Below are 19,394 nucleotides of genomic sequence, written 5' to 3' on the forward strand. Positions count from 1 at the left end.
ATGAACGTTTTAACCATCAATGCTCTTAAAAAGATGTGCAACTTTAAAATTGACACTAGAAAAAAAGTCGATTTAGCTTTTAAATTAGCACCTTACTATGAATCTTTGGTATCATTCGACGATTCTTTAACCATTCTGTCCAATGACACTGGTACAGACAACTGACGTTCGGGTTCCAACAAGAAATCAATAACTATCATAAATCGATCAATCTTACACTTCCCCGCTTCGTACTGCACATATAGTAGGCGGGTACCAAAATTGGACTTTTATCATAGGAAATGATGATCAGGTATAATATAATCGTTAGCGGATTAATTTTTGTACCCGGTTTATGACATGCATGATACAAAGTGGGGGGGGGGGGGGGGGGGGGGGGGTTCAATCGCAAGCAAGTTTTCCCAGTGTCAGTTTCACAGTTGCTCATAAAATTTAATTTTTAAAAGCATTGATGGTAAAAGTGCATTTTTAAAACATGCTGAAATTATATTCTATCATGACTCGATTTGATTTCCAGTTAAACAAAGAAGGTAATCAAGTTCTGTATATTTTGCGATAAACAACGGTTGACACGCGGACCGGCAGGAGAGCATTATGACGTGACGTCAATTATGACGCCACATTCCGCATATCGTCCGGTACATTACTCCTCGGGTAAATGAAGTCCGGGATAATATTTATTAAAATATTTCAATTAGCATGTCAGAATGAAAACAGTGATTTATCGTATAATTTACCACGGTTCATCGTTCAGTTGCTTCTGTATTTAACCCAGAACCGTGGTAAATTAGACGATAAACCACTCGAAGGCCTTGATTATATGTTAAATAAAACCCGTTTTATGATCGTCACCTATGCTCAGTACGAGTTATAACGCTAGAAAATACTGTCTGTCAGTTGGTAGGGGCAGGTGAGGGTGGGGAGGGATGTTCTGACACCAAATGTCTGTGTTTTAAAGGTGTTTTTTTTTCATTTGCAAAGCCCCATTCGTTTGGCTGGATGTTACTTTTATTGCTTACGTTGATGTCACTTCTGTGACTCCATTTTTAAATGATATATTCTATAAATGTGTAAGCCAAAAGAACTTACAAAATGTGCAAAATATGTTATCAAAGTATTGTGCATGTGACTTGATTTTCGCAGTAATGTAATGAAATATGTTTTAACAACTCATTTCAATTATTAATTGTCATTTTAGATTAGGCAGTTGCTGTGCTGTATCTCTATCCCATAAACAGATCTATAGTAGATACATGTGTATCATTAAACAGAGATGATATTATCATAAAAATAGAACTAAGTCTAGATAAGTACATGTAAGTTGTGAATCAAATAGTCGGTATAAATATGAGAATATATAAGAAAATGATACATTAAATTTGTAGAAATGACCATAAAGTCAATGAAACTTATAATTTTGTATAAGTAATCTAGTATAAATCCTTTATTAATTTCTATACGCTCGTTTTGGAAAAACAGACGTATTATTTGTTGGCTCGTCCGCCTATCATATTTTGTGTCCTGAGCAAGATTGATTAACCATTCGGGGTATATAGATTAAATTACGCATGTAAGTAGATTGCAATGAGGTAATCTCCAGATTGCATGACATAGTTCGATAGGTCAAATGTTATTGTCACAATCAGAGCTCAAATGTCAAATTTCGTGTCTGGAGCATAACTCAATAACGATTTATTAAGAAATGAAATATGTTTCTTCGGTGGTCATACGATATGAACGACAGAATTGATCGGCAAAACCATTAATTTGCCGATCTATTCTTGTGTTCATTTCGCATGAACTCCGAAAAAATTAGTTCATTTGTTATATTTAAATAATATTTCCTTTCCATTTGTAAACAAGATTATTTTATAAATTGCACACATGTTGTTTTATTTAACATTAAGCTCAGCTTCCCGGCCATTCTGTTCACCAGGCGGAACAACTGTTACGTCATCTAAGGAACGTTCTTCCTATAAGCGGACGTCGTCAAAACAGCGGCCCGTTATCACTAAGCAAAATTGACCTCATGTTGGCGCATTTCTTTTTGCTGTTCATACTAAATGAACGCCATAATTTTCAATGGAAAAGAATAGGGCGAATGTAAATATAGGTTTTTACTTCACACTTGACTTGTAGATAGATAGTGATAAAACGGTATACAAAGTGTATGAAACGGGTCAGTATTTTTAAAGGTCAAGGTCACAGCAAGGTAATCTGTCAGTCATTTTTCTTGTCTGGAGCATAACTTAATAACCATTTGAGGTATTGAATTCAGACTTGGCATAAAAGTAGATGGCGATGAAAAGATGTGCAGAACGCATGAATTTGATAGGTAGGTTAAAGGTCAAGGCAAAAATCTAAGTTTCAGTGTCAAAACAGTCCTTGTATTTTGTGTCTGGAGCCAGCTGGAAAAGAAAAGACGGTGATAAGAAACTTTGCAGAGTGCAACAATTTACCATACTTCTCCCTCCACCACCAACCCCCGCCCCTTCCCACCCTCCTTCCCCATCCCCACACATAAAAAGTAAAAGTAGAAATCACTTTTAGTTCCCTCTGCCTAAGTATTTCGTCACCGTCGACGCAAAACCACCTAACAGTCATACACTGCCACATTACACTTTTACCCCCTTCAACAACACACAAACAAAAGATCTTTAAATTTCATTTCCACCTCCCCTGATTGAAAATGCCTTGCGTATATAGCGCCGCTTTGCGGTGCTCTTGTTTCAAAAAGGCAAGTCGATATTCCAACACAAAAAATGAGTTGTCATAGCGTATACTTCATACCATAATATATATGTCGCCTGTTCAGGGGTCATTATGAGGTACAAGTGTTTTTAAATACAGCTCCTTTAGATCTGAGTTGATTGAAACAGATTGCGTACAAATTCTTTTAAACAATTCCTTTATTTTTTCAAAACAAACACCTTGTATCACAAAATGTCTTGGTAATATGGATGAATATTTCATATTAATTTACCTTTCTGATTATTTGAAGCGGTATTTGGAGACATATACTTTTAAATGTATCAGATTTCAAGTAATACTTGTTTTATTAATATTAGGGACGATGGCATTGTCCGGTCACGTGATTCCTGGTGAGGTGTATGCCTGGACGGCTGTATTTATACTTCCCGTAAATTCTGCGCTAAATCCAGTTCTCTACACGTTAACAGCTATTCTTGGAAAGAAAGTAAGTAATACATAGGTACTCAAGTGATTTATTCACAGTTATAAGATGATGATGCCTTTGTAAGGACCCTGAAGAGCACGTGCTGCAAATTATAATTGTAATATTGGATCTATATTTAATGTACTGATATTGTGTTATTGGCCATATCATGTTTTTAGTTTTTCATCTTACACATGGTTTGTTTCACAACTGTTACAGTAAAAAATGTAAGGCATAAGTTAGAACGTTCATGTTTCTTGTACATATCAACAAGGTGAATGGCTAGTGTTCAATTGTTCAGGTGACCGAGAGGATAGTCGCTATAAAATTATCAAAATTCTGATCTTTAATTTAGTACCCAATGCCTTACATAAAGTAGAGATTTTTTTTTACAGTTTTCGTGACGCGTACAGAAACGTCCTTTGCAATATAAGATGGTATTATTAGAAATAAATTATTTAACAACATTTTGAAAAAAATGAAAAGTAATGAACAAAATGTCTAACAATTTATATTTTACAAAACAGAAAGAGCACGCGCGACAAGATGCGCTACAATGTATACCCATCAACTCGCCACGCAGAGGTATGTGGAACGACTGTTATTGTCCATTTTATAGCCTACAAATTGTTTTTGTTTACACATGACATTTAGCTATCTCAAATAGTCTTGAATAAATTTAAAAACGAAATGAACTTAACCCTTGGCCTGCTGGCGGCAGATGATTCTGCCTTTGCGACCAGTGCAGACCAAGATCAGCCTGCACATCCGTGCAGTCTGATCATGGTTTGCACTGTTCGCTATTCAGTCAGTAAATTTTCAGCTAAAACCCCTTTAAGTAATAAGTGGTACTGTCCAAATTGAAAGATGGACCAGTCCATTATAGAAATATAGCAGGGTAAGGGTTAAATAAACGATTTCGTAAGCGTAATATATGTGCAAACTTGAATATAAATTATTACATTGTATTGTACCTCCACTGATAGCCATATGCTTGAATTCTCCAGTTGACGTGTGAAAAAGATAAGAACATAATGTAAATCTCTGCTTATTTCTACCTTTAAACATGACATTGTTTTTAGACCGCAATCATTACCAGAATCATTCCATGGTCCTAGCCTTTTGATATAGAAACATAAAATAGCTTAGAACTAATCAGTAATTACAACCTTGTAGAAGCGAAGCCGACAGTATTAACAGACAAAAGATGTCTTTGATATTTACACAAAAATAATACCACCTGATATCAGTCATGGAAAGCAAGTGTGTAAAGAGACTATTTCATTCAAACCAGTAAATTCCTGTTTCAGTATACTTTTTGTTATACGTCCTTTGAAGCTTAATGATGGTAAATATGATATTATAGTTGTATTTATTTCGATTACAATGATTATATACATGCATACATACAGTTTGATAGCAAATTATACATAGGATTCGAAAACAAGTCTTCGAAGAAGACTTATATGAATTAGTTTCCTTGAGTGTGTAAGATTTAATGGCGTTGGTCAAAATTTTGAGTATGTGTTTGTGTGTATATTTTTGAGATAACATACTATGAGATTTTTGAAGCGGGAAGGATTAAAAAGAAGAAATAAACAAAAAAGATATAATAAAAATATCTATATTTACTTTCTATTAGTCGAAACATTTTGATTTTATCAATATTAAAACATAATGTTTGAATATTTGACACAAAACTGAACTATCTAGCAGGAGTTTGGAAACTGTATTTCTGTTACAATGTAAATACTATTGGGATCACCATACAAGTATAAAAAGTGCTTCTGCGGATATATTAGGGTTACTGAACACTGTCTGGTTGCAAAACCTGAAACGACAGAGAAATTACTCTCAAACTCTTGCTAAATGCCAATGTCATTTATTTTGGGCCTCCATATTGGGCAGATGGAAACATACAGTTACCAGTGTAATAAGTTATAAAACATTATTATATAAACGATATAAATATACGTATCATAGGTCTATGCTTTAAAACAATATAGGATTGTGTTGAACAGTTTTAGGATAGTTCACATAAGGTCAAAATATTTTGATATTGAGCAGCAGCTTTTTTATAGATCTGCAGACGATTTCAAGAAACAGTACATTGCTGTTAAAATGAAATGACGTCATGGCGTTCAGTGTTGGCTGACGTAGTGTTGACATTTTGGCGTACATTCTATTGAAATAGTCATAATTCTTTCACGGTTTATACACTGAAACGCTTTGAAACGCACATAAACATTACCCTAAAGAAATTATTTTCAGTTCCATTTTGTTTGAGTACCTAGCAATATACGTAAAATAAAAACAGGTGGAAACATAGGTCGATCAGCACAACGAAAATGAAATGTTGCAGGCTCGGTTTGATTGAGACTGGTCATGGACGGTAGGGAAAATTCACTCTTACTTGCACAAAAGTTCACAGTAAATTGACCCTGCATCATATATCGCATTGAACAGGAGAATGAAAATAATATCTGTAAAACGATCTCTTGGAAGCTTAGAAGGCAACCTAAAAGAGGTACTCGTTTGATTGAGTCTGTTCATGAGAGGTAATGAAATATGCAACACCGCTCATGCCCCCTAGCACCGGCTTAAGCGGAACTCTATTGCATATCTATTGAAAACATGGACTCCATGATCTCAAAGGACCAGAAAATATAACAACACTGAATCCAGTTACGGAGAGACCTTTTACAGCCGCCACAAGGCACTTAAAGATTGCTGATGCGGTAGTTAATAAATGTCACAAATGGCACACACTTGTTAAAATAATGACTTCATCCTAAACAGAGAAGATTTCGAGGCGTCAATAGTTAAAGAATTTTTTGTATTTGTTTATGCCTATTGATAAGTTTTAATCATTGCAAGGTATTCCGCATAAGTGCTTATCAACCTTGAATAGCAGGAGTTGCCCCCTCAATCGCTCGACTGTTCTTTTTTTAGTTTTTTTTAGGTTTTTGAGAATGAGGCTGCAAATACAGGAATGTTTAATTATTTAAAACGATAAAACATACTGGCCGGAAAAAACTTTCATATTTAGGCTTCATTATATTCTCAAAAAAATAAATGAAGCCCACACTGCACAAACTTCAGCTCCTTCTGCATCCGATGTTGTAATCAGCATCGCGTTATCACGTAAAATATGGGTTTCATGGGTTCTCAGATGGGGTCAGAGAATGAAGTTATTTTCCCGGTGAGGTAAACCAGTAGCCGGTCAAATATTTTGACGATGTTTTGCTGTTTTTTTAATATCGAAATAAGTAATTAAACTATTTTTACACTTTTCTTTATCATTAGTCTCTCTAAAAATAACATGAAAGATAACCCGACTTTCAGTAGCAGCTACGAAAGCAAAGAGAAGCTAACGGTAAAATACTCGAATTTCGTCTAACATAAATTCTTAATAATTCCAATAGATATAGAATAAAATTAGTGCTAAAACCGACAGCCCCGCATGTTATGTAACTATCACCGTGAAATTAAAAGTAGCATGATATCAGCAGACAAACAATATGTTGTTAAATTATTTATTTCCCTCTTGACACCACGACAAGTATAAATTACTGTGCATGCGCAATGTTACTTTCAGACAGAAAGTTGTTTTGTAAACACAGGTGAGATATTATAGAATTTTCAGCCGTGCAATATAATGCTGATTTGGAACAGGAAAGTTATAATTTCATATGACATAGCTAAACAGTTTATATTATCTTATTATGAAATCAAACTTGCTAGAGATCATCAAGCAGATAAATATTATAATCGTTCATATATAGTATGTATAAGCAATTTGAATATTGATGTACATTGTTTATGCATTTGAATTTTATAATAATATTTCCAGTCAAGACAACACTACCATTCATCAGACTGTTTCGATATGGTCTCACAAAGGCAGATGGTCTTAGTAAGACATTTGTAAGTTTAGACGCTCTTCGCAAACAAGACATCAATCTCACATCAAAGGATGTTCTAAAAATAGCCCAGAATTTGTCTCGTTGTCTCTACCTTTTACACACAAATTCACTGATGGTGAAGCTAGATGGAAATGTAGTCTTCGTAAGCGTGGAGGATGGCAAGGTTAGTTTAACATTTATTACAAGAATGTAGGACATTTTTAATTTTAAGGTAATATGTAAGGGTAGATCTCTCGGAAGCATAGAGCACCACAAACACAGCCTCAGATCCACGCATTTGCAAAGTGGGCCCACAACAAAAAGAAGCTGTAACGGAAACATATTATAGACGGGTTGCTTCAAGAATCCAACAAGTACATTTTAATTTTATGCAAAATATAGAAAAAGGGGGAGAAGGGGTAGGGGGTGGGAGTTGTACGGGAAAGTAGAACAAGGACGAATATTTAAAACAAAATGGACAAACACAACATATTCTTCGCTGGTTTTGGCAGTTTTACATTATATATATTTATCGAATTATCTGTGTTTTACTGACCAGCACTGGCTTTTTATTTACACTACAATTAATACTATACACACTATCAGTAAAACTTGAAATTGGGATTCTAAATATAAATGAATTGATTTCAATAAAAAAAATAAGTATTAAAAAAGAAAAGGGTAGATAACTACGCGAAGCTTTTAGAGACATAAACATGCTGGTCGTATAATTGCTGTCTTATCCCATTCTTAAATTTACTGATGCTTGTACGGTATTTTACAGGTTACTGGTGACGTACAAATCAGACAAGAGCCGACAGAGTGTTCTACTGACGAGATGAAAAGGGATAATATGTCTCAACTTGGACAAGTTGTTCGATGCCTGCTGGTAATATTACAAAAGAATAAAAGAGGAAAATGTGCATGATATAGTTTTGGTAAGCAGTGTCTTGGTAGTGTTGGCTCTTAAGAATAACTCTGATTTCCAGAGGATTTACAAATATATTTTTAATTGTCACATCAGCTTTGTTCAAAAAGTCGAATGGTACATGACGTTGTATTGAAATACCTGTTCCGTATGTTTTTTATTTGTGTCATTAATGGGGTTTATGGCGCTTGTGTTAATTATATTCAATGGTGACGGTAACATTACATTTCTTAGAATGGTATTTCATGTAAACAATTTTGCGACAGCTTGGAAATTAAGTACTGTTTTTAAATAATTACTAGTATATGATTTTGTGTATATATAAAATTAAATAAAGCCTTTTTCTCATGTCCATTACATTGCTTAGGTATCCTTGACGTGTTGTATTATGTAAAACAAAACAAAGATAGTCTCAGTATTTTTTGAGAAAATCCCTTTTTAATAATTAGTCACTTAAATGTTGTCTGTGTAAGTTTCTCAAACAAACGCGGAACTGCAATATAGTTTGTATGATACATTTGAACATATACTTATTTGTTTTTAATTCCTATAGTTGAACAATTCACTGTTATGTGATTATACCGTTAGATATTGTGATGTAATTTGTACCGTATAAATAAATATAAATTTAATTCTTGACCATTACCCTTTTTATACATAAATCATTTAACGTTGTTTTCTAATTATTTGTTTGTTTTGGGTTTAACACCATTTATCAACAGTATTTCAGTTGTTTTCTAATTAAAATGGTATTGTGATTGACATGTATTTCTATTTCAAATTTAAATATCATTACACAATTTTAGAATAATTTTGTTTTTATGTATTCATTTTTTCAATGCGAGATTGTATTGTTTCTGTAAAAAATATTTTATGCGAGGGAGAAGTATAAGCATGTTTGGTATTGACTTATCTGGTTGATGGTACCTCAAGATAATTAGAGACTGTCTCAAATATGCACGAATATTTGTTACCAAGTATCATAATAGACTCCGAAATTACAACTCAAAACAAGGTCGAATTCAATATGTTACCGTCGACCCTCTACAGAGATGTTCCGAAAAAGCAACATCATATGTGGTCTATCTTATACACATTTTATTTAAATTATTAGCTGACATCTATACTACAAAAAGGTTACCGTCGTCATATTTCAGTGTTAAGTAACCTATATATAAAACGAACCTAAGAACAGTTCTTAAGGTATGTAATGACGGTTTTGCATAAAAATGAACAATATAAAATTGTCCAAAGTCAGCTTGATTTTACAAATACAATTTCTCAGTACCAAACTAGACATAAAAACGTTTATTTTAGTTTTCAGTAAATATTACTATCAGGTTATTTGTGCAAGGAAGCCGTCGTATGCAAAGAGGTGCTAACTTGGAACACAATATACATGCTTCATACTTTTTTGAGAAAAGTATGTGCGATCAAGGGACGATTGAATTATGTACCCTTTCAAGGATTACGTCTCACAAAATGTTTGCAACTCTGCTAAGTAAAATATCATCTGTATTTCTAATTTTATTGACATCAGTACATCTAGTAATTTATCAAGTTTAGATAATGGCTAGTGTATGTTGGCCGGACCGTGAATTAGGCTCTGGTAGCCGATAAAGGATTTCTTCGACAAAAGATAGCACTATTTCTCTGAACATTATACTAAATCATAAGCATCGACTCACTAAATATAATTTCCTTGTTATTGTGCGACCTCTAAGTACAAATTACCAACAGTTTTAGCACTCTGACAATATTGCAAATGCATATAAAACTGGATGCCCACGGGCAACATGTCGAGCCCGTCAGCTGTCAAAAGGACTGGGAGTTGCACACGACACTCTGTCGCATTGAGGCAAACATTTATGCCAAATAAAAAAAAGATTGCAAAAAGTTACAATGTAAGTTATTTGTAGTAACAATAAAGGGAAGAAAACCTTTAAAAAAAATTGTAAGTCCACACAAAAACCCTTACCAGTAGAGATAGGTCAAAATACACCTCAAAATTGGATGTAACATGCATGTTGTACTACAGAAAAGTGGTCCTGATTTTTCCCTACCACCAGTAATAAAAAAAGTTAAAATACAAGCTGTTTATAGTATCAACAAAGGGAAGTAATTCTAGGTTCTTGCGCATGACACTCTGTCTCATTATGATGAACAATTGTGCCAAGTTACATCAAAATCCCTCTATGCATGAAAACGAAATGCTCCGGACAAAGTCATTCTTGTATCTGACCTTTGACCTATAAATGTGACCTTGACCTTAGATCTAAGGACCTGGTTCTTGCGCATGATACTCTGTCTCATGATGGTGAACATTTATGCCAAGTTACATCAAAATCCCTCCATGCATGAAGAAGAAATGCTCCGGACAAAGTTGTCATTCTTGTATACTTTGACCTCTAAATGTGACCTTGACCTTAGACCTAGGGACTTGGTTCTTGTGCCTGACACTCCGTCTCATGATGGTGAACAATTGTGCCAAGTTGCATCAAAACCCCTCCATGCATGAAGAAGCAATGCTCCGGACAAAGTCGTTATTGAATTTGTCCTTTGACCTCTAAGTGTGACCTTGACCTTGGAGAGAGGAACCTGGGGTTTGCGCATGCCACTTCGTCTTACTGAGGTTAACATTCATGCCAAATATAAACAAGATTGCTCTATGCATGTCAAAGTTATGGTCCGGACAAACAAATCCGGACGCACGCACGCACGCACGCACTGACGCACGCACGCACATACACCGAACAGCCATTTGGACAACTATGTCTTCGCTTCCGCAAGCGGGCTCGACAAAAAGATTCACACCAGTTTTCTAAGCACGATGGAGCATGTTAAACTGTTTAAAAGTGTAGCCCTTTTCTTGGTTCATATTCAAGAATACAAAATGTATTGCCAATAGATGACAAAATATACATGTTTATGCTGAACAACCATTTTTTATACGTTATAGTGTAATACATTCATCTAAACGTTTTCCTAAAACTTACATCCAAACGTTTTCCTAAAACTTACATCCAGAGATAAGACAAAGAGTTATTACAATGGGAAAAGAATGGGATATTGAACATATATTTTTTACTTTACTCGTACACTACATATAGTGGTAAGTTTAACAGTGTTGTTTTTTGGTGACGGGTTTACCCCGCTACCAAAGTAACAAGTCTATTTCTGACAATCATATTGAAGCTTTATTTTATTCCAATTCATGTCAAATAGGTGTTCATGCGCTACACAAAATAGTCCCATTCATGAACTTTGCGGATGAATTATCAATGAACAAGCAATTCTAATTCAACCTGTATCCATTCAAACTGACCATTTAGATTATATAAAATCTATCAATGATACGGTATTCCAATCCATGCTTACCTCACTGATTTACAGCTGGCAATTTTGATAAGTTCATGTAAGGTCAGGCAGGGTTCAGCTTAGATATCACGCATATTTGTATTTGTTTCTAACACATGTATATTTATAGTTTGGCATTTGCTTTGATACCAGTAGAGTGTAACCAATAGATAGATATATTACATTGTATCTACAACGCAATTCATAAGTGAGATATTTATAAAGGAAAGGTGATGAATGCTAATATTTCACAGTGAAGTTTTGTTTCTTGATATGAATGCAAAGTATTTGCTGTCTTTGTTATGCTCCCCGAAGGCAAAGCATATAGTCGACGCTTCGTCCGTCCGTCCGTCCGTCCCGCAATTCTTGTCTGGAGTATTTCTCAAAAACCACTGATTGAAATTTAAGGAAACTTCATAGGAAGCTCCACTATGAAGAGGAGATGCGCATATTGTCTTCGTGTTCCTGTCAAATGATTTTCCACAGATTTATTGCCCTTTAATTATTCATTAGTAGTATAATATAGTGCCATTCTTGTCCGGAGTGTTTCCCAGCAACCACTGGTTTGAGTTTAGCCACAATTCATAGGATGGCTGTTCGTCAAGTTGAGCTATGCAAATTGTCTTCATGTTGCGGCCGGATTATTTTTCACAGACTTATTGCCCTTTGATTTTTCAATAATACTGTACTATAGTACAATTCCTGTACAGAGTATTCCTCTGCAACCACTGGTTGGAATTCAGCTTAACTTCATAGGAAGCTTCGCTATTCAGAGGAAATGAGTACTGTATATTGTCTTTGTGTTCTGGTCAAATGATTTTTCACCAAGTTATTGCCTTTTGATTATTTAACATTAGTATGCTATGGAACAGCAGTTGTAGCAATAACTGGTTATAATTCTGCCAAACTTCATAGGAAGCTTCACTATCAAGAGAAGATGCGTATATTATCTTTGTGTTTCGGTCGGATGTGTTTTCGCTATTGCCCTTTGAATATCTACAGTACAATGTCTTGTGCGGAATATTCCTCAACAACCACTTTCTGAAATTCATCAAAACTTCATGGAAAGCTTAAAGCACAAAAAGAGTGCGCATATTTTCTTTATGATTTTTCACTGAGTTACTGCCTTTTTAGTATTGAACATAGTATACTCTACATTTGTAGTACAATTTCTTGTCCGGAGTGTTCTCCAGCAACCAATGGCTGCAATTCACAGAAACGTCGTAGGAAACTTCACTTTCGATAGGAGATGCGCATATGATCTGCATGTTTTGTTTAGATGAATTTCACTGAGTTATTCCCTTTTGAATATTCAACATTAGTAAACTATAGTGTCATAATCGTCATGAATTCCACTTTTGTTGTTTCGAATTTAATTTGTAATAATGCATATTTCGGGGAGCATCCATCGGTTTTATTTCATATAGTTACATTTTGTACAGTTGACATGACATTTTTAATAGTCAAAATGTAAATTAAACAGAAAGTATATTTATCAAAACCCGCCACCACCAGATATCTCAAGGCTTTGATTTACGATAGTATGCATGCAAGTATTTAATTCCTTTAAACAAGAAGCAAACCTGTATACCCTGCTGAAATACGTTTTCTTGTTTGTTTATATTACTACATACACAGCTCCGCAAAAACAGATTAAAGATGATGCGATAACATAGGATTATCTTGTGCGTACTTGTAATGAAAAATGTACTATGAGAGTTATTCATTGACTTCTTCGAATTGCTCGATAAAGTCGGGTAAATTTGCTTAAAGTGACCTGTACGTTTGAAACATGATTGTAACATATGTACTTTTACAGGTAAGGCCATATTTTGTTAAAAGCTTGTTCTGGATTTTAACACAAATGACGCTTATTGTAGGATTTAGGAGAAAAGCATCAATGAGTCTAACACTTTATTAGTTATCGCACCATCAGCGATTAATTGTAGAGGGGTCAATCATAAAACAAGGTTACATTGTACCAGTTCAGTTCCTTCTTTATTTCATATAAATCTTCATACCTCATTTTCAGCACTTTAGAGCATTTCAATGATATAAAAACGATATATAAACATTTAGTACGACATGTCTTCTTACCAAAAATAAACAATATTAAGACGTCTTTTTAGTATAAGAAAAATAATCTGTTCTGAAAAACATAACTTTCCGAAAATGCTCTTATGAAAATTGCCGTTTAGTAATAACGCGTATATAGACATATTCTTAATGAATAAAACTAAAACTTGGAAATTCACAATGAGAGTGCACTAGATTTATTTTTTTGCAAAGGCGCGGAGTATTTGTGATGGCTTTTTGTGAGATCAGTGTGCAGTGTATGTCGTAAATGACGATTTTTTCCTTTCGATTTGCGAAATTTCAAATTTTTATCTTTAATGTCTGATATGGCCATTAATAATGGCATCAGATTAAACAACACAAACGAGAAAAATAAGTTTCACTAGAAAAAAGAAGCAGGAAAGGAATCAAAGAGCAGCAAAGAAAGCATTTTGTGTCGGACATCACTTTAAAAATTCCTTTCGTTTTCAGTTTGATGGATGCGCCAGAAAAAAAGTTACCCTTTTCGTTTGTAATAATTTTATTTTTTATTTTATTTTAAATATTGATTTATTATATTATAGTCATAGTTATTTGTCACATTTATTTCATATGGTAGGGGTTATAGGCCTTTTATTCCAACCGAAATTCCGGATACTGCTTTGTACAGTTAATTTATGCTAATTTTTAAACCTTTTAATTATGTTACTTTTTTTGGTACAGTATATAAGTAAGTTTTATACAAACTACTTCTGTATTAGTATTTGTTAAGAACTGTTGTGCATTTGTAAATGATTGTTGTATGTTGTATACTGTGTTGTTACTATACATGTATTTTATCTCACTCTGCAACTGCTTAAAGGTACAAGGTTCTGTCATCTTAATGTAGGCATGACTATTTCCGTTCCTCTTTTGGTAATCAACACAAACTTATTACACAATACGTACGCCTGGAACAAACATCTATAAACAGTTTCTTATATTTTTTGTTTTATATTTTAATTATGTTCTATGTGTTTAATGTTTGATATGAATTATTATTATACAAATGTCACCTGACAATAAGGCAAATAACTGGTCTTTGAACCAAGGTGGCTTGCATTTTAAAGTATCCTTGCTCTATTATCTCAATGTATGCTTCCTTCAGGCTGACCTTTAGCAATAACTGGCTTTCTTGAGAGGTGGCTGATTGCACAAAATTGACCGTTTGTCCTTCCGAAATACCATTTGATCAGTGTATGACTGTATATAGTGGTAAAGGTGTTTATACTAATGACCTGTTTAGTTAACATTCATTTCTGCATATTCAGAAGCTGTTCTACTAAGGAAGAGGTGAAGAAAACAACAACAACAACAACAACAATACCCTCTAAGTAAATACAACAACGTAATCTTCAACATATAACAATTGGGTTATAATTTTCTTGTTTCTAGGCGGAATATAATGATGTTTCTTGTGTTCCATTCATTGTACATTATAGTGCTTCCTCCTCATTTAACTTGAAAGTATAATACAGAGCCCACATTCTTGATTAGATGTTTATCAGAATAATGGTTTTGATAACATCTGAGCTAAGTTTGAAACTCAGTTATTTCGGATGAACCACTACGTATGCCTGAATTTAGGCACAACCTTGTGTACGCAATACATTTAATCCCATATACCGAAACTTAGAGGTCAATTTCGCATATGGGTCATTATCAGTCAATAATTAGGCCACTAAGTACAACAAAAAAATCCTGCTAACACTACAAAGGCAATGTTTTTTCTCCAACATTCATGTTTGCCTAGGGTCTACAACAAAGACACCAGGATCATTATATCATCTCCTGTTCTATCAGTTCTACATACACTACTTTGTTTGGCGCGGAGTTTCCCTTTGCTGCATTTTGCAGCAACTTTCGTACTTGTATGCTTTTCAGTAAAAACATTGAACTACATTTTGGACTACCTCACATGAGAAGTCACTTCTTATTTGTTGTAACCAGTCCACAAATAAGGGACAAGGAATTAACGGACAAGTTGTCTGTATATTGGATCAAACAAATTTTAACGCTCCTTTAATATTTTTGCACTATTTGTCATAGTACTGAAATTACATTTATGTAATTCTTGCACAGTCAAACAAATATACCAAATATAATTTAAGTGTTCCGCTAAACCATAGGAGTCAGCATGATTTGTTAAACTTAACAGTATCACCAATATTTAGATCGACATCAAAACTGAAATTAGTGTAAATATTTTAATATTTTATGAACTGTCGATTAGCAGTATCTTTCTTTCATTTTTTCTTTTCCTTTTTTTCCTTTTTGGCTGAATTTTCTTAAACTGATTTTCACAAAACAAAAATAATCGTAAAACCAGTGAAATTAATGCACTGTTACTGGCTTTAGAGTTAAGTAAGTTATAACGAAAATATAATTTAACCAGTTTTGCCGCTGCTAGAAAGACATACAAAATGTAAGACTTGAAAGAAATAAGTGTAAGTGTAATTTAGTTGTTTTTTTTCCAATGTTAAATGTTTCAATCAGACAATTTTTCACTTCCTATTTCATAAAATAATAATATTTCATTGATTGGGATATGTTCTCTGAAACTATTTTGTTCCACTTCAATACTTGCAATACGTTGAATTGTTCTTGGAAATTAGGGTAGTTAGCAACTATGTTCAGCATATGTTGCAACATAGCTCATATTAACATCAACAAAATAGAATAATGCAAATATTTCATTTAATTGAATGTATGACCATTCCTCAGTTTTAAAAAGTCACAGAAATACAGATGAATGTTTCGGCCTCACAAGTTGATCAGTTACCATTTATAATGATACAGATAGGTCGAATTTGAATTTTCACTGATACATGGTCAAATATCCAATCAGAGAAACGTGTCTTTTTAACATAATGTTCCTGTCCTTAAACGACATTTGCAAGATTGTTTTTTATATGTATTTTTGTGGCTTATTATGAAGTAAGATATAATAACTGTGTTAAGAGTATTACAAAACTATGCTTTGTTAGTTATTTCACTACTTTTTATACATATGTAGCAATAAATTCATTCCTCTACTACTTATGTTTGTGTTTTCATTTATAGAACAAATTTAAAATTATCTTTACATATATCATTTGAAAGCCGAGACAAATAGAGACCTCGTTTGTTATTGATACAATAAATAGTAAACTCATATATCGATATATCCATCTATGAATAGACAAAACTAGTTATATATTCCCCCACCCTTCCTCCGGCTTCTTATAATTTTTGGTACTTTCCTATAAAGTAAGTATAGTTTATATTTTGTGTAATGCTTACATTCACACTGATTGCAATCTCCAGTTGCTACAAGGTCAACTTTGTTGAGAAAGTTCATTCTCGTGTACAAGCATGTACCAGCTACTAGTCATATGATTACTGCTTCAATTGCAACAAGCGTATAATGTACGGTATGGACGAAATATTTTTATTATATGTTCTATAAATGACCTAAATTTCATTGGCCGAAATCGCTCATCCCCTTTCAAAATATACTTCATGCTTAATGATTAGTGGGTTTTCCCCATTAAACATAACTTTCTAAACCCGACCGCTTAGCTCAGTAGGTAGAGCGTCGGTCTACGGACCGAGGGGTCGCGAGTTCGATCCTCGGGCTGGGCGTATGTTCTCCGTGACTATTTGATAAACGACATTGTGTCTGAAATCATTAGTCCTCCACCTCTGAGTCATGTGGGGAAGTTGGCCGTTACTTGCGGAGAACAGGTTTGTACTGGTACAGAATCCAGGAACACTGGTTAGGTTAACTGCCCGCCGTTACATGACTGAAATACTGTTGAAAAACGGCGTTAAACCCAAAACAAACAAACAAACATAACTTTCTAAAAATAGAATGGAAGAATGGTGTGACTCCAGCCAATGATAACTGGTCAAAATGTTCAGGTTACAATCGTCTACAATTATATTTCAGCGATAAGAAACTGTATACACAATGATTCCAGGAATTTTAAGCGTCTTCATTTAAACTTTAATAGGTTTTCAAACAATTATTATTACTTTCAAGCTTTAAATATGTTGCAACAAATATTTAGTACTTATTCATAAACCTGAATTTTATGAATATTGACTCTTGAGCCTCGGTCAATATTGCCGTCTTCCGGTGAATATCACGTCATATCCAATGGCTCAAGAGTCAATAATTTTATAGTATTGGAATATAAAGAGCAATGTCAAACAAATGAAATACTATCATTTATAACATATTCTGTTCCAAATGTTATGCTTCGAAAGAACAGCCAGCAAGACATTTTGAGAGTGTTATCAAAAACATATTGCTAGGTCTCTTTTAAGTTGCGCAAAGTATATAACCCTGCCTATCAACATATAGATGTGAACTAAATGAGCAGAACGAAATAGGCTGAACAAGTAGACTACCGGAATGAAACTACAAGACGACCTGTTATACATTCGTTCGATTGTGTCATCTTTTTATTTAATTCAAAAATCATTTATCCCTAATATATTAAATTGGAGTCCGGAACCAGTTGCCTATTAAACATTTGAGGAAACGTAACTCTGATTGTTCCTTCTCTTTTTGTATTTGATGCAGAAATAAACGCTCCCCCTCCCCCCCACACACACACCCCTTAGTGCCAAATGTAACGCCCCGGGGGCACGTAAATGGGGGTGGGGGATACGGAATGTCAATAAGGTAGAATGGTCATGTCCATGCGTTTAATCCTGGGGTTCCACACACTGATGACCAATATTTAGAACAGACATTGCAACCAAAATTTTACAAAATGATTATTATATATTTATATAGATATGCCCTAGAAGGAACTTTTGCTATGCTTTACCTTGTAGAATAATAAGCAAACATATAATTTGATAAATTATTCATCACTAAATAAGTAATGCAAAGAATGTTTTATCTACGTTCTATGTTTTAATTTGTCATTCTGCATGCCACTGGGGCCAAAGTAATACCGTTTCACAGTTGTGACCTATATCTGTACTTTTGCTTTCTCCAGAAATCTCTGGTTTTCTCGGGAGTTTCCCTGAGCCGTTGGAAATTCCAAAATGATCAAAAATTTAGGAAGGTCACGAAACCTATGGGGAAAATGATACTATTTTTTTTTAAAGATATTTTGAATAATATTAATTCGTTGTCAAACAGTTATATGTTCAAACTAATATCAAATTTTAAATGTTTTAACTATGACCATTTAAATTTTCTTTCATTTCATAAGAAGCAATGCATATGGTAACTTTGCGTCATAAGATAATCACAAAATTATACTACGGAATTACGATGAAAAAAGGTTTGTATCTGGCGATACGTTTAAGAGGCCAGGCAGAAGGAGATTTTGGCAATTTATCAGGCAACAAAAATGATTATAACGAACTCTAAAAATCATAAGAAGAAAGATTTGCCCCACCAAACCAGACAGAGCTGTACAAGGTTCCACTCCGCGAAAGACGACAAAAAGCAACTGAAACTTTGTAAGAGCTTAGTCAAGACATACGGCGTCCCAGAAACATGGCATATCCAACAGCCCTAAACGATGTGAGAGAAACTTTGGCAAAAGAACAATTCATGGATGCCCTTATAAATTCACATATGAAAATTCGTGTTAAACAGGATAGACCAATTAATTTAAATGACGCAGTGCGATACGCCGTTGAGCTTGAAGCTTATAACAAAGCCGAAAGGAAACATCTTGAAAGCCAGGGTTTAATTCGTTCAGCAGATGACCATGATAAAATGTCTGAAACTAATTTTGCTGAAAATTTGAAAACATTGCAGAAAACGGCTGAACAACTGACTAACTCAGTAAAATCTCTTAAAAATAATCAAAACAAATCCGGTCAATGGATATCAGACAAAGGTAATTTTCAACATTTTCAAAGACATAGGTTTCACCTACAATTGAAAGAAAAGCTTAAGTGTTTCAACGGTAGTTCTGAGAAT

General features: G+C 34.1%; 1 protein-coding gene across 4 annotated transcripts in view; it reads left to right on the forward strand.

Annotated features, from left to right (window-relative positions):
* Positions 1–16,497, forward strand: part of LOC123555101 (uncharacterized) — a 116,168-nt gene extending 99,671 nt beyond the window's left edge. For all 4 annotated transcript variants that reach the window (XM_053540322.1, XM_053540320.1, XM_053540321.1 and 1 more), the window contains 4 exons: positions 3,069–3,196; positions 3,703–3,760; positions 7,029–7,264; positions 7,865–16,497. In XM_053540322.1, the coding sequence (XP_053396297.1) occupies positions 3,069–3,196; positions 3,703–3,760; positions 7,029–7,264; positions 7,865–8,008 (566 nt within the window). In that variant the 3' untranslated portion in view covers positions 8,009–16,497. The remainder of the gene's footprint in view (positions 1–3,068; positions 3,197–3,702; positions 3,761–7,028; positions 7,265–7,864) is intronic.
* The last annotated feature ends 2,897 nt before the right edge of the window (positions 16,498–19,394 follow it).

This window comes from Mercenaria mercenaria, chromosome 4 (genome assembly GCF_021730395.1).
Source record: "Mercenaria mercenaria strain notata chromosome 4, MADL_Memer_1, whole genome shotgun sequence".
Taxonomy (NCBI): Eukaryota; Metazoa; Mollusca; class Bivalvia; order Venerida; family Veneridae; genus Mercenaria; species Mercenaria mercenaria.